Source organism: Pan paniscus, chromosome 20 (assembly GCF_029289425.2).
Source record: "Pan paniscus chromosome 20, NHGRI_mPanPan1-v2.0_pri, whole genome shotgun sequence".
Lineage (NCBI taxonomy): Eukaryota > Metazoa > Chordata > Mammalia > Primates > Hominidae > Pan > Pan paniscus.
In genome coordinates this window covers 63,435,873-63,451,784 of record NC_073269.2, presented here as the reverse complement: position 1 = coordinate 63,451,784, position 15,912 = coordinate 63,435,873, and the positions used below count along the sequence as shown (strand labels likewise).

The 15,912-nt window shown below is 45.2% G+C and overlaps 1 protein-coding gene across 1 annotated transcript; it reads left to right on the top strand.

Annotated features, from left to right (window-relative positions):
• Nucleotides 1–287: 287 nt before the first annotated feature.
• On the top strand, nucleotides 288–13,802 carry DUXA (double homeobox A). Its single transcript, XM_003809884.7, has 6 exons — nucleotides 288–354; nucleotides 6,976–7,130; nucleotides 8,499–8,610; nucleotides 9,304–9,449; nucleotides 12,392–12,497; nucleotides 13,282–13,802. Exons 1-6 carry the CDS (start codon nucleotides 330–332, stop codon nucleotides 13,350–13,352), a joined length of 615 nt encoding a protein of 204 aa, XP_003809932.2. The 5' UTR covers nucleotides 288–329; the 3' UTR covers nucleotides 13,353–13,802.
• The last annotated feature ends 2,110 nt before the right edge of the window (nucleotides 13,803–15,912 follow it).

Below are 15,912 nucleotides of genomic sequence, written 5' to 3'. Positions count from 1 at the left end.
CACAAGGGGGTTGGGGGAGCCACGGAGCATGACTCTGTGTATGTGAGTTGGCATGGGCCGAAATGTTCTTCTTGTGATGGCTTAGGTGTAGGGGTTGGTAATAATTTATACACTGGTGTAAATTATTAAATATCAATTGATGGAAAGGGGTCCTATCTAGTCCTTTTTAGATTAAGGAGTGATACAATTACTAAGGGTGGAACTAGAGATTTATGTAAATGGTTTAAAAAAGTGGGCGGGACCACCTGGCTGCGCATATAAAACCCAGTCTCTGTGCAGAGTGACTTGTCTCCCAGACAGTGGCTCAGCCTTCAGGACTCTCTTCCAGCATGGCCGAAGACACCTATTCACACAGTAAGTTCCCTTGTGCTTGACTGAGCTTTTGTTGGTTTGGGGAAAAAGTAGGGCTAAAAACCTAGTGGTCTTGTCAGAAGTTGTGAGAGTTCCATTTTTAAACTTTAACTGTATCTGGATAAGGGAAAACCGGTTTCTCTGATGTGATATTATGAAAATAGGCTGTTTTCAGTGCATTTGAGCATTGGGAATTTCAGAAAGGTACAGATATTCAAGAACTAAATAAGACATATTTGAGCTTCAGGAAGGAAGAGGGGAGGAAGGAGTGGAAAAGAAAAAAAGGAGAGGGAGACAGATGCTAAAACAGAGCAACTATGGGACACGTCACAAAGTTCAGAGCTCAAAATATCCTTGGAATCAAGGATTCCAGATCTGGAAAGCACTTTCCTGATTTCTCTCTACAGAATGTTTGAACTCTTCTCCTGAACTTTGGACTTCATCTAATTGCCTACTTGTCTCTAACAGGCATCTCAGACTCAATGTGTTCCAAAAACTGAATTCCCTATGTTCATATCTAAACTATTCCTCGCACTGTTTTCTCCAGCTCAGGAGGTGCCAGGTCATGCCTCATATCTAGAAAACACCCCTGACTCCATTTTTTCCCTCATAACATAGTCAGGCTGGACATTCTGATGGCTTTAACATTCAAATATTTAAGGAATCTGACCATTTCTTGGTCCATCTCATTAGATTATTGGTCCATTGCATGAGATTATTGCAGTCTTCTCCTAACTGATCTCCCTGCTTCCACCAACCTATTCTCAACGCTGTACCTCATGTGATGTTGTTAAACTGTTAATTAAATTATGGCGGCCGGGCGCCGTGGCTCACGCCTGTAATCCCAGCACTTTGGGAGGCCGAGGTGGGCAGATCACGAGGTCAGGAGTTCAAGACCAGCCTGGCTAACATGGTGAAACCCTGTCTCTACTAAAAATACAAAAATTAACCAGGCGTGGTGGTGGGCGCCTGTAGTCCCAGCTACTCGGGAGGCTGAGGCAGGAGAATTGCTTGAACCCAGGAGGTGAATGTTGCAGTGAGCCGTGATCATGCCATGTACCTCAGCCTGGGCCAGAGAGCGAGACTCCATCTCAAAAATACATACATACATACATACATAAATTAAATTATGTCACTTATCTGCTCAAAACCTTCAACAAAAAGGCACCTGGCCCTATCGTGCCCTAGATAACGTGGCACCCGGTATGGTCTGTGACCTCGTCTGCTTCCCTTTTATTCTTTTTTTTCAGATGTTCTGGCCTCCTTGCCTTATGTCAAATAGGACAGGCAGTGTCCCAGCCCAGGGCCTCTCCCCACCTCCTGCAATGTCTCTCAAACGTCAGCATTACTCACTCTCTAATGTGCCTCAAGCCTTTGTTCATGTTATACTTTCTCAGTGAGCCCATCCCTCACTATTGCACTTAAAACTGTGACCTCACCCCTGCACTCTCTACTCTTGCCACTTGAGTCTTCTTTGCCATGGAAATACTCATCATCTGATACACTACATCTTTTGCTTGTTTGCTTGATATCTTTCAGCTCCTTAAAGATCAAAGATATCTTAACTGTTTTGTTTATGGTGCCTAGAATAGGGTCTGGCTTTTTTTTTTTTTTTTTTTTTTGAGAGGAGTCTCACTCTGTCACCCAGGCTGGAGTGCAGTGGCGGGATCTCGGCTCACTGCAAGCTCTGCCTCCCGGGTTCATGCCATTCTCCTGCCTCAGCCTCCCGAGTAGCTGGGACTACAGACGCCCGCCACCACGCCTGGCTAATTTTTTGCATTTTTAGTAGAGGCGGGGTTTCACTGTGTTAGCCAGGATGGTCTCGATCTCCTGACATCGTGATCTGCCCGCCTTGGCCTCCCAAAGTGCTGGGATTACAGGCGTGAGCCACCGTGCCCGGCCAGGTTCTGGCTTTTAATAGGCGTTAATAATTTTTTAACACTTGAAAAATTAGATGAAAATATTCTGGTTAATTCTACTAGGACTTACCTAGCCATTTCTGGAAGTGAATGTTTGTTGTGTGGAGAAGGTAAAGTGTTAGAAATTAGAATTCAGTCAAAAGAATGAATATATATATATATATATATATATTTATATATATATATATTTTTTTTTTCCTACTCCAGAAATGTAGAAGTTGAGGAAAAGCAAAATGGATTTAGGAGTGGCTTTCTGAGGTTAATTACAAAAGCAGAGAGGATCAATTTCTCAAGGTATCAGGGCAGGTCTATGTAAATCTTATGAAGTGGTCTTTTGAAAGGGGTGGTGTTACTTACAAATATACGGAAGAATAGAAGATTTATTTTAGGGCACTTGTTTTCAAAGTATGGTCGGTGGAGCTCCAGAGCCCTTTCCAGGAACTGTAAGGTTGACACAATTTTCCTAATTATACTAAGACATTTTTCTTTTGCACTGATGATACAAAAACAATGATGGGTAAATCTGCTGGTACCTCAGAGGGCATCAAACCAGTATAACCAAATTGTACTGGTAGTTACTGTGGTTACCCTCATACTTTCAGTGCAAGAACAAAAAGTGGTTTCACTTAGGAATGTCCTTAAGCAGTAACAATTATTGATTTTATTAAACTTTAACCCTTGATTACACCTTTTTAATATCCTGTGTAACACAAAGGGACATATGCATCAAACCCTGTGCTTCATACTGGAATAGGATGCTTGTCTGGAAAAGAAGGATGTATGTAATTATTTGAATTGCTAGCATAAAACTAGCCTTTCACATTTTTATTATTTTGAAATATTTTTTATCTTTAAAAAAATTTTTGTTTCCACCAAAATCCTACAGTCATCTAGCCTTTTTTAAAAAAATTATTTTTAAATTTTTTTTTTGAGACGGAGTTTCACTCCTGTTGCCCAGGCTGGAGTGCAATGGTGCAATCTCGGCTCACTGCAACCTCTGCCTCCCAGGTTCAAGCGATTCTCCCGCCTCAGCCTCCCAAGTTGCTGGGATTACAGGTATGCACCACCATGCCTGGCTAATTTTGTATTTTTAGTAGAGACGGGGTTTCTCCAAGTTGGTCAGGCTGGTCTCGAACTCCTGACCTCAGGTGATCTGCCTGCTTCGGCCTCCCAAAGTGCTGGGATTACAGGCGTGAGCCACTGTGCCCGGCCAATTATTTTGAATTTTTGTGGGTGCATAGTAAGTGTATATATGTATGGGGTACAGAGGCATCCTTGCATCCGTGGGATAAATCCCATGTGGTCATGAGGAATTATCTTTTTACTGTTGAATTCAGTTTGCTAGTATTTTGTTGAGGATTTTTGCATCAATGTTCATTAGGGATATTGTCCTTTTTTGATGTGTCTATTTGCCTGCTTTTGAGTATCAGAGTAATACTGGCCTTGTAGAATGAGTTAGATGGTGTCTCACTATGTTGCCCAGGATAGTCTTGAACTCCTGGACTCAAGGAACCCACCTGTCCTGGCCTCTCAAGGTGATGGGATTACAGGTGTGAGCCACCTACGCCCAGTCTAAACTGTTATTTTAAATGATCAATGCAAGAGGCTACAAAATCATCGATAGGTAAAAGAGCCATTCAAAATGTAAGATAATGTGTTGGAAACTTGAAAAAAATGTAAGACAAAAATGTATTTTAACATAACGCAGTAAGAAAAGTTCATTGATATGTTTTCAGACTCCATGTGACAACTACCCTTTAAAAAAGTTTAAGAAATTGGCCAGGCATGGTGGCTCACACCTGTAATCCCAGCACTTTGGGAGGCTGAGGTGGGTGGATCATCCAGACCAGCCTGGCCTACGTGGCAAAACCACGTCTCCACTAAAAATACAAAAATTAGCCAGGCATGGTGGCAGGTGCCTGTAATCCCAGCTACTCAGGAGTCTGAGGCAGGGGAATCACTTGAACCCAGGAGGCTGAGGCTGCAGTGAGCCGATATTGTGCCACTGAACTCTAGCCTGGGGAACAGAGTGAGACTCTGTCTCAAAGAAAAAAAAAAGAGGGAGGATGTGACTCTTTCCTGTAATTCCAGCACTTGGGGTGGCTGAGGTGGGAGGATTGTATGGGGAGGCCAGGAGTCTCATACAGCCTGGGCAACCTAGGGAAAGGCCATCTCTACAAAACATCAAAAACTTAGCTAAGCATGGTGGTAAAGTGAGAGGTCATAGCATGGGGTGTGGACCGCCTTAGACCGGAGGGTCAGGGAGGGACTCTGAGAAGATGGTGTGCAAGCTGAGACATGAGCAAGGTGATCTCATCCATCATCGTGTGAAGAGCCTTGTGGGTAGACGGGGGAGCAAGTGAAAACTCTGGAGAAGGAAGAAGTTGGCCGGGTTGGGGGTCAGATGGAAGTTAGATATCATGGCAGGAGTACACATTGCAACATATAAAGCCAAGTGGAATGTCGCGTATGATGAGGTCAAGGAGATGAGGTCAAGGTATGGAATGTCGCGTATGATGAGGTCAAGGTTCAAGAGGAATGATGGGTAATGTCAAAGGTGGATTGTATGAGCCAATTCATTGAGCTTGTAAAAGTTGAAACTTCCCCCTTCAGTGAAATACAGTGGGCCACGGGCCAGGTGCAGTGGCTCACACCCGTAATCCCAGCACTGTGGTAGGCCAAGGGGGGGGTGGATCACGAGGTCAGGAGTTCGAGACCAGTCTGGCCAACGTGGTGAAACCCTGTCTCTACTAAAAATACAAAAAATTAGCCAGGCGTGGCAGCACGTGCCTGTAACCCCAGCTACTTCGGAGGCTGAGGCAGGAGAATCACTTGAATCTGGGAGGTGGAGGTTGCAGTGAGCCGAGACTGCACCATTGCACTCCAGCCTGGGCAACAAGAGTGAAACTCCATCTCAAAAAACAAAAAACAAAAAACAAAACAATGGACCAGGTGTGTGAAACTGAAGACAAGGGCAAGCATTCAAAGATCAAACAAAAAAGCTGTTGGTCTTTTAACTGAACTTCTAGCATCTCTAGTAAAGTTTCTTCTTATCTCAATTCACTAAGTCTAATTCTGTTACGAAATGGTATCTTCCAAAATGCTTTCCAGATTTGGTTATTTCAAGGAGATGTCCTATCCAGAAAATTATGTGATGTGGTATTTTTTTTCCTATTGGAAAATTCTACTGAAAGTATGAAATTCTTTTCCCAGTTAATTTTGTCCTTCCTGTGGTGTTTTTAAAAATACCTTGGAAACGGATACTGTTTGCCTGTTATTGCTATTGAGCAATGGAGGTCAAAGTAAAAAAAAATGCTCCGGCCAGGGGTGGTGGCTCATATCTGTAATCTCAGCACTTTGGGAGGCCAAGGCTGGGGAATCGCTTGAGCCCAGGAGTTTGAGACCAGCCTGCACAACGTGGCGAAACTCTATCAAAAAGTAGAAAAATTAGCTGGGTGTGGGGGTGTGCACCTGTAGTCCCAGCTACTCAGGAGGCTGAGGTAGGAGGATCACCTGAGCCTGTGGAGGTGAAAGCTGCAGTGTGCCATGATTGCGCCACTGCGCTCCATCCTGGGCAACAGAGTGAGATCCTGCCTGAAAAAATAAAAATAATAAAAATAAAATATATGCCAATAAAAATAAAATACCAAGGAATTTTGACCTGAAAAACTGAAAGGGGTTGAAATGGTCCTTGTATCAGAAACTCTTCGTTTCTATGGTTTCATCACTACAATGACATATCGCATGCATTATTGACTTAGATTGTTTCTAATCCATATGAACAGAACACATTGTTTTTTTAAAAAAATTATTGGCATTTTCATGACATACATATTCTTATTTTTATTTATTTTTTATTTTACTTCATTTTGTTTTTTTTTGAGACGGAGTCTCGCTCTGTCACCCAGGCTGGAGTGCAGTGGCGCAATCTCGGCTCACTGCAAGCTCCGCCTCCCGGGTTCATGCCATTCTCCTGCCTCAGCCTCCGGAGTAGCTGGGACTACAGGCGCCCGCCACTGCGCCCGGCTAATTTTTTGTATTTTTAGTAGAGACGGGGTTTCATCATGTTAGCCAGGATGGTCTTGATCTCCTGACCTTGTGATCCGCCCGCCTTGGCCTCCCAAAGTGCTGGGATTACAGGTGTGAGCCACCGTGCCCAGTTTTTTTTTTTTTTTTTTGAGATAGAGTCTCACTCTGTTACCCAGGCTGGAGTGCAATGGCACGATCTCGGCTCACTGCAACCTCCGCCTCCCAGGTTCAAGCGATTCTGCTGCCTCCACCTCCTGAGTAGCTGGGATTACAGGCACACGCCACCACGACTGGCTAATTTTTTGTATTTTTAGTACAGATGGAGTTTCATCATATTGGCCAGGCTGGTCTCGAACTCCTGACCTCATGATCTGACCACCTTGACCTCCTAAAGTGCTGGGATTACAGGCGTGAACCACCAGGCCCGGCTCACAATGGTTTTTAATGGTTTTTCAAAACAGAGGATCCCTGACTTCTTAGTATGGCATTCAGATGAGCTAAAGAAGTTGAAAAATCGCCATTGTGTGTTCAAGAGCTCCATACTTGTATGAGGGTAGTTCTCCTGGAGTGGATTCCAGTGGATTTGGGAAGAGGAAGTGAGAGACTAGCTTGAACCTGAAGTTTGAGTATATAAATTAACCTATTACATGCTTCTTCTTTTGTAATCTTCCTACAGAGATGGTAAAAACAAATCATAGGCGCTGTCGCACAAAATTCACAGAAGAACAGTTGAAAATCCTCATCAATACCTTCAATCAAAAGCCTTACCCAGGTTATGCTACCAAACAAAAACTTGCTTTAGAAATCAATACAGAAGAGTCCAGAATCCAGGTAAGTTAAAGTTCAATATTTCCAGGACTGGAAGTAGAAAGGCAGGAGAGAGAACCATTAATGGAGCCCATACTATGTACCCATGTGCTGAGGGCTTGGTGGGGAGTATCTCAACTGACCCTCAATGAACCCATGAAGGTGTTGGTCTTAGCCTCACTTCACAGATGTGGATACTGAGGATGAGCGAGCTCACAGGAGGTGAGAGAACGCGTGTAGGCGTACCTTCAGAGAAGGAGATACTTGAGCTGGCTTTTAAACATGTAATAATTGTAGCAGCTATTTACCAATTAAATATTAATAATTAGAGCAAATCATGTTGGCAGCAGATTGTGAAGATGCTGAATGCCCAATCTTTTATTTTTATTTTTGTTTTCATCTTTTTGAGTCAGGGTCTCACTGTCTCACCCAGGCTGGAGTGCAGGGGCACAATCAAGGCTCACTGAAGCCTTGAAATCCCGGTCTCAAGCAACCCTCCCTCAGCTTCCCAGATAGCTGGGACTATAGGCGTGTGCCACCACAGCTAATTTTTTTTAATTTTGAGACAGAGTGTCTCTGTGTCGTCCAAGCTGGAGTGCAGTGGTGTGATCTTGGCTCACTGAAACCCCCGCCTCCCAAGTTCAAGTGATTCTTCTGCCTCAGCCTCCCAAGTAGCTGGGACTACAGGCACCTGCCGCCAAGACCAGCTAATTTTTTTTGTATTTTTAGTAAAGACTGAGGTTCACTATGTTGGCCAGGCTGGTCTTGAACTCCTGACCTCGTGATCTGCCGCTTCGGCCTCCCAAGGTGCTGGGATTACAGGCATGAGCCACTGCACCTGGCCGGCTAATTTTTTTTTTTTTTTTTTTTTACTTTTTTGTTTTTAGTAGAGATTACGTTGTCACACAATGTTGCCCTGGGTGTGAATGCCAAGTCTTGACCAAAGAGTTGGTAGATGGGCTGGGCGTGGTAGGTCATGCTTATAATCCCAGCACTTTGGGAAGCTGAGGTGGGTGGATCACCTGAGGTCAGGAGTTCTAGACCAGCCTGACCAACATGGAGAAACCCCATCTCTACTGAAAATATAAAAACTAGCCAGGCATGATGGCACACACCTATAATCCCAGCTCCTTGGGAGTCTGAGGCAGGAGAATACTTGAACTCAGGAGGTGGAGGTTGCAGTGAGCCGAGATCACGCCACTGCACTCCAGCCTGGGCCACAAAGTGAGACTCCATCTCAAAAAAGAGAAAAAAGGACTTGGTAGAATGTGACAGAAGTAGGTAATAATCCTGGGCCTAGGCCCAATAAGAATTGCTCACTTTGGGAACAGGCAGTGATGTAGCTTAAATGACATTAACACGTAATTCTCTCCTTTTCTTTTCGTCACTTAGATTTGGTTTCAGAATCGAAGAGCTAGGCACGGATTCCAGAAAAGACCAGAAGCTGAGACTTTAGAATCAAGCCAGAGCCAGGGGCAAGATCAACCTGGTGTGGAGTTTCCAAGTAAATAACCCTCTTAGTTCTGTTCCCCAGCAGAGCTTCTCTACGGCGGAGCCAACTGCGACTTTGAAAAAAGAATGTCTCCTCCCTGATGACCTTCTGTTCAGGGTCTTATGGTGGCAAAGGGTTCATCGTACCCTAGAAGTTCTCCCCTGCCCTCTTCCCAGGCTTTCTTATTTATTTATTGAGATGGAGTCTCACTCTGTCACCCAGGCTGGAGTGCAGCGGCTTGATCTTGGCTCACTACAACCTCTGCCTCCCAGGTTCAAGCAATTCTTCCGCCTCAGCCTCCCAAGTAGCTGGGATTTACAGGTGCGCGCCACTATGCCCAGCTAATTTTTGTACTTTTAGTAGAGACGAGGTTTCACCATATTGGTTAGGCTGGTCTTGAACTCCTGACCTTGTGATCTGCCCCCTCTCAGTCTCTCAAAGTGCTGGCATTACAGGCGTGAGCCACCGCGCCCGGCCTCTTGCCTACTTTCTTTCTACTGGAGTCCAGAAGCCCAGACATATCATCCTGTGTCTCCTCTAGAACCTTCCACCTGGAGGGAACCTGGGACAAGATCCTCTCAGGAGGAGTCAGTGGGATCGAAATTGGAGGGAGAGTGACAAGTTTGGGTTCTGTGTTTGAATATGTGAACGGACCCTTGCAATATTCCTTGACCGCCCCCCTCCATCTTTCCATGCCTTCCCTAGGTAGAGAAGCCAGACGGTGTCGTACCACCTACAGCGCCTCTCAGTTACACACTCTCATCAAGGCATTTATGAAAAACCCATATCCTGGGATTGATTCCAGAGAAGAACTTGCTAAAGAAATCGGTGTTCCAGAGTCAAGAGTCCAGGTGAGTGATAAGAAGGTGGTTGTCCCATCTCCTAGGGATCTAGGTATACAGGAAGGGAAGCCACATGGGCCTCAGGCAGTTCCTCATCATGCTGGGCACATTTCAGGGTCTTTCACAGCTGTTCCCTGTCTGCTGGCTTCTACCCCCAGGTGCCCACAGGACTCAATCTCACATCCCCTTCTGGTATTTTCTGTCTGTCTTGAGCAATGTTGTATTCCTTGGGCCCTGAACAGTGCGTGGCATGTGACACCCAATGAGAAGTTGTTGAGTGAGTGAATATTAGTTAACATTGCATATAAGCCAGGCATTTGGCTAAAGCCTTTTTTTTTTTTTTCTGAGATGGGGTCTCACTCTATTACCCAAGCTGGAGTGCAGCGGCGAAATCTTGCCTCACTGCCACCTCGACCTCCTAGGTTCAAGCGGTTTTTGTGCTTCGGCTGCCTGAGTAGCTAGGATTACAGGTGTGTGCCACCATGCCTGGCTAATATTTTTTGTATTTTTAGTAGAGACAGGGTTTCGCCATGTTGCCCAGGCTGATCTTGAACTCCTGGCCTCAGGTGATCCACCCTCCTTGGCTTCCCAAAGTGCTGGGATTACAGGGCTGAGCCACCGTGCCCGGCCTATTTGACTGAAGTCTTTATGTCTACTGTATCCTTCAGATCTTCTAATTATGCCCTGAGGTTAGAGTTATGAGGTCCAGGCTGGGTGCGGTGGCTCACGTCTGTAATGCCAGCACTTTGGGAGGCTGAGGTGGGCAGATCACCTGAGGTCAGGAGTTGAAGACCAGCCTGGCCAACATGGTGAAACCCCATCTCTACAAAAATACAAAAATGAACCGGGCACTGTGGCTCACGCCTGTTGTCCCAGCTACTTGGCAGGCTGAGGGAGGAGAATCACTTGAATCTGGGAGGTGGAGGTTGCAGTGAGTAGAGATTGCACCACTGCACTCCAGCCTGGGTGAAGAGCAAGACTCCGTCTTGAAAAAAAAAATTATGAGGTCCACTTTAGACATTTAACATTTAGCTCAGAGAAATGTACCAGTCTGTCCGAGGATTCATTCCTGACACATCTTGAAATGGAATAAAATTGTCAGACTGCTGTGTAGGGTGTGTGTGCGTTTAAACCAGTGCTCCCTCCTGTAAGCAGGACATGAATGCACATTAGTAGTTCTGATGGTTCTTTCCTTTTACTTTCCTCATCTCGTGTTCATTTTTCATTCTCTCCTTCTTTCATTTTGCATTATTCGGAGCATCTACTATGTGCTAGGTACTGTACTAGGTAGTGATTGCTATGGTTTGAATATTTGTCTCCTCCAAAACCAATGTTGAAACTTAACTGCCATTTTCACACTATTAAGAGTTGTGGCTGGGCACAGTGGCTCACACCTGTAATCCCAGCACTTTGGGAGGCCAAGGCGGGTGGATCACCTGAGGTCGGGAGTTCGAGACCAGCCTGACCAACATGGAGAAACCCCGTCTCTACTAAAAATACAAAAATTTAGCTGGGCATGGTGGTGCATGCTTGTAATCCCAGCTACTCCAGAGGCTGAGGCAGGAGAATTGCTTGAACCCGGGAGGCGGAGGTTGCAGTGAGCCGAGATCACGCCACTGCAATTCAGCCTGGGCAACAAGGGCGAAACTCTGTCTCAAAATAAAAAGAGTTGTGGCCAGGTACGGCAGCTCATGTCTGGAATCCCAGCAGTTTTAGAGGCTGAGGCAGGAGGAACAGGGAGACCACAACTCTATGAAAAAAATTCAAAGTTAGCTGGGTGTGCTGGCACATGGCTGTGGTCCCAGTTACGCGAGAGGCTGAGGCAGGAGGATCACTTGAGCCCAGGAGGTTGAGGCTGCAGTGAACTGTGATCGCACCACTGCCCTCCAGCCTGGGCGATAGAGTGAGATTTTGTCTCAAAAATATAGTAGCTGCTGGAAGGTGAGGGGTTTTTGTGAGTGTGTGCATATAAGTATATATGAACTGCTATTTCAAATTATGTGAGTATATATGCATAAGTTTTACATGCCTAATGTACAATCTATGGGCACAAAGAAGGAACAGAAATTAAGTTTGTCTTGTGGGATGAAGAATGTTTTCCTAGACATTCTCTATTCTGGGACTTGGAAGTAAAATGGGCATTTCTGAGGGGAAGAAAAAGAGATAGAAAAAAAAATTTCAGGCAGAAGGAAGAGCTGCAATGTAGCATGTCACTTTAGAGAAACACCAGTATTGTAATGAGGTGGACCTGTGAACTTTCAGGATCTAAAACCTATCACAAAGGGACTGGGTGTGAGTTTCAGAATTTTGGGTGTTTTCTTTAGGCCTTATAGACTCTCACAAATGTCATAAAATGTTAATAATGTTGGGCTGGGCACGGTGGCTCACGCCTGTAATGCCAGCACTTTGGGAGGCTGAGGCGGGCGGATCACCTGAGGTCGAGAGTTCAAGACCAGCCTGGCCAATATGATGAAATTCCATTTCTACTAAAAATACAAAAATTAGCCGGGTATGGTGGTGGGCGCCTATAATCCCAGCTGCTTGGCAGCCGGGGCAGGAGAATTGCTTGAACCTGGGAGGTGGAGGTTGCAGTGAGCCAAGATTGTGCCACTGCACTCCAGCCTGGGTGACCGAGTGAGACTCCGTATTAAAAAAAAAAGTATATATATATATATCTTGGGTTGGGCACAGTCAAGTGTGCCTCTAGTCCCAGCTACTTGGGAGGATTGGTTGTGCCCAGAAGTTCAAGATCAGCCTGGGCCACGTGGTGAAACCTCGTCTCTACAAAAAGTTTAAAAGTTAGCCTAAGGTGATGATGCACAGCTGCGGCACTAGCTACTCTGAGAGAGACCGCTGTCTCAAAAAACAGAGAAGAAAAAAGAGAAGAAAGCAATCATGAGTTTTACACAACATTCTTTGTTTAAATTAAGTTTCTTTGTCTTACCACTTAGATTTGGTTCCAAAATCGAAGATCTAGATTACTTCTCCAGAGAAAAAGGGAACCTGTGGCGTCCTTAGAACAAGAAGAGCAGGGCAAGATTCCTGAGGGACTGCAAGGTAACTAGCCTGTTGTTTCCAATGTGGTTCACAAGCGGAGCCCTTGGATGTCCAGTGCTTCGTCATGGTGGAGCCGACAGCTCCTCCTGGGAGGTGGAGGATATCCCCACTCAAGTGCTCCACGGTACCATGGGGTTGCTCACAGTCCCCAAAGACTCTTCCCAGGCCTATGGACCTTCTGAAGAATCCACTGCCCACTTTCCAACTGGATTCCAGCAACCCCATGGATACAAATTCACTGTTGTATCCCCAGTGCCTGGTACAAAGGAAACGCTCAATACACTTCTGTTGAAAGTGTGATTGAGTGAGAGGAGGAATGAATCCTCAGGTGTGGTCTGCCAGGGGCAGCGGGGGCATGGCTTTCCCAGGAGGTAGTAGGTTCCATATTGGATTGAAAAGGTGGGGGCTGGGCATGGAGGCTCACGCCCGTAATCCCAGCACTTTGGGAGGCCGAGGTGGGCGGATCACGAGGTCAGGAGATCGAGACCATCCTGGCTAACACGGTGAAACCCCGTCTCTACTAAAAATACAAAAAATTAGCTGGGCGCAGTGGCGGGCGTCTGTAGTCCCAGCTACTCGGGAGGCTGAGGCAGGAGAATGGCGTGAACCCGGGAGGCGGAGCTGGAAGCGAGCCGAGATCCCGCCACTGCACTCCAGCCTGGGCGACAAAGTGAGACTCCGACTAAAAAAAAAAAAAAAGAAAAGGTGGGAAAAGGCTGACGTCCATGTTTGTGAATATAAACTGACCTCTTACATTCTCTCCTCTATCTTTTTTACTCCTTAGGTGCAGAAGATACACAAAATGGCACCAACTTCACTAGTGACTCCCATTTCTCTGAAGCCAGAACGTGGTGAACACAGTCAAATTCAGTGTACTTGATAATATCAACTGGGCCCCAAATCTGTCTCACGGTCTTCCTGGGAGTCTATCCTTCTGCTGAAACTGCAAGCTAAGCCTTCTGAAGATGGTAAAGGACTTGGCCAGATGTGGTGGCTCACACTTGTAATCCCACTACTTTGGGAGGCCAAGGCAGGAAGATTGCTTGAGCTCAGGAGTTTGAAACCAGCCTGGACAACATATAGCAAGACTCTGCCTCTATTATAAAAAAGCAAAATAAATGAAAAGGACTGCAGGAGGCACAGACGGGTACAGGGGGTACCACACTACCCTGTTGACACAGCCTAGATCCAGAGTTCAGAAGACCTTGAGACAATGAAAATAAACTTGGTAATAATCTTTTTTCAATCATCACAGTAATTATTGATTTGTACAAAAATCACTTGACATCGTAACCTTAAAGTGACACTGCTCTGCCTATGGAGTAGCCATTCTTTTATTCCTTTACTTTCTTAACAAATTTGCTTTCACTTAAAAAAAAACCTTTAAGTTCAAGGAAGAACAAGATATATACTTCATCTCAAAGAATCTACTCACACACACTTATTAATTACAAAAGGAAAATCAGTAATTTTACAGCAGAGAAATATGGCCAACTCCACCTTAACCAAGTGGCTGAAAGTCACTGCACCAGTAATGGCACAAACCAATGTGAGATGCTTCCTGATATGATACAGTAAGAAGGCCACAGTCTCTTCTGCGTGTTAGTGACAAAAAGTGGGTAAGCTGAAACTAATAATTAGGCAATGTCAAGTGAACACAAATTCAGGATGACAGACTGCAAAGTAACATCCATGTATTCTTCAACAATGGATTGATCAGGGCTACTCAGAAGGCTGAGGCAGAAGGATTGCTTGAGGCCAGGAGTTCCAGATCAGCCTGGGCAACATGATGAGACCCCATCTCTACAAACAATTTTTAAAAAATGAGCCAGGTGTGGTAGTGTGCATCTGTAGTCTCAGCAACTCAGGAGCCTGAGGCAGGAGAATGGTTTGAACACAGGGATGGTGAGGCTGCAGTGAGCTATGATCGTGCTACTGCACTCCAGCCTGGGCGACACAGCAAGTTCTTGTTTCCAAACAACAGCAAAACAAAACAAAAAAAAATGGATAGAATAATGACCAAAAAATGGAGAAAAAGTAGGCTGACTCAGGAAACACTTAGAAAGTACAGCCATACCTCAAAGACATTGTGGATTGGGTTGCAGACCACCACAATAAAGCAAATATTGCTATAAAGTGAGTCACAAAAATGGTTTTGTTTCCTTGTGAATATAAAGTTACATTGGCTGGGTGTGGTGGCTCATGCCTATAATCCCAGTACTTTAGGACATGGAAGGGGGAGGATCACTTGAGACCAGGAGTTGTGAGGTCAACCTGGGCAATATAGGGAGATCCTGTCTCTATTTAAAAAAAGAAGTTATGGCCGGGTGCGGTGGCTCATGCCTGTAATACCAGCACTTTGGGAGGCGGAGGCGGGCAGATCGCAAGGTCAGGAGATCGAGACCATCCTGGCTAACGTGGAGAAACCCCGTCTCTGCTAAAAAAAAAAAAAAACAAAAAATTAGCTGGGCATGGTAGCAGGTGCCTGTAGTCCCAGCTACTCGGGAGGCTGAGGCAGGAGAATGGCGTGAACCTGGGAGGCGGAGCTTGCAGTGAGCCAAGATCGCGCCACTGCACTCCAGCCTGGGCGGCCGAGCGAGACTCCCTCTCAAAAAAAAAAAAAAAAAAAAGAAGTTACATTTACACTACACTACACTGTAGTCTAATAAAGTGTAAAATGGTGTTATGTCTAGGAAACAAGGCACATACTTTAATTTTAAAACACTTGATGCTGGCTGGGTGCGGTGACTCACGCCTGTAATCCCAGCACTTTGGGAGGCCGAGGCAGGTGGATTGCTTGAGCTCAGCCTGGACAACATGGCAAAACCCCATCTATTAAAAGAAAAAATACTTGATGCCCTTATTTGAAGCTCCATTATTTTTTAAAAAGAAATTATATAAAAATACTTTATTGCTAAAAATACTAATAATGATCTTAGCCTTCAGGGAGTCGTAATCTTTTTTGCTGGTGAGGAGTCTTGCCTCGATGTCATTGGCTGCTGGCTGATAAGGGTGGTGGTTGCTAAATATTGAAGTGGTTGTAACAATTTCTTAAACCAACAATGAAATTTACCACATTAACTGACGCTTCCTTCCACGAAAGATTTCTCTGGAACATGAGATGTTGTTTGATAGCATTTTACCCATAATAGAACTTTCAAAATTGGAGCCAATCCTCTCAAACCCTGCCACTGCTTTCTTAACTACGGGCGTCAATATTGTAAATCCTCTGTTGTAGTTTAAACAGCGTTCACAGCATCTTCACCAGGAGTAAATTCCACCTCACGAAACCACTTTCGAGGCTCCTTCTGGACTGTGGCGTTCTTTCCAGGCTACCTTGTGGCAATTTGAGAGTCTGGCATCGTTTTCCGCCAGGACCCAAAGATCCAGGAGGCACTTGTGACTAGCCTGCCAA

Bases quoted from the DNA above. Each gene is read 5' to 3' on its own strand.
- DUXA (XM_003809884.7), top strand. From the start codon at position 330: ATGGCCGAAGACACCTATTCACACA. The intron at 8,611-9,303 runs GTAAATAACCCT...TGCCTTCCCTAG, and splicing joins ACCTGGTGTGGAGTTTCCAA to GTAGAGAAGCCAGACGGTGT. The intron at 9,450-12,391 runs GTGAGTGATAAG...CTTACCACTTAG, and splicing joins TTCCAGAGTCAAGAGTCCAG to ATTTGGTTCCAAAATCGAAG.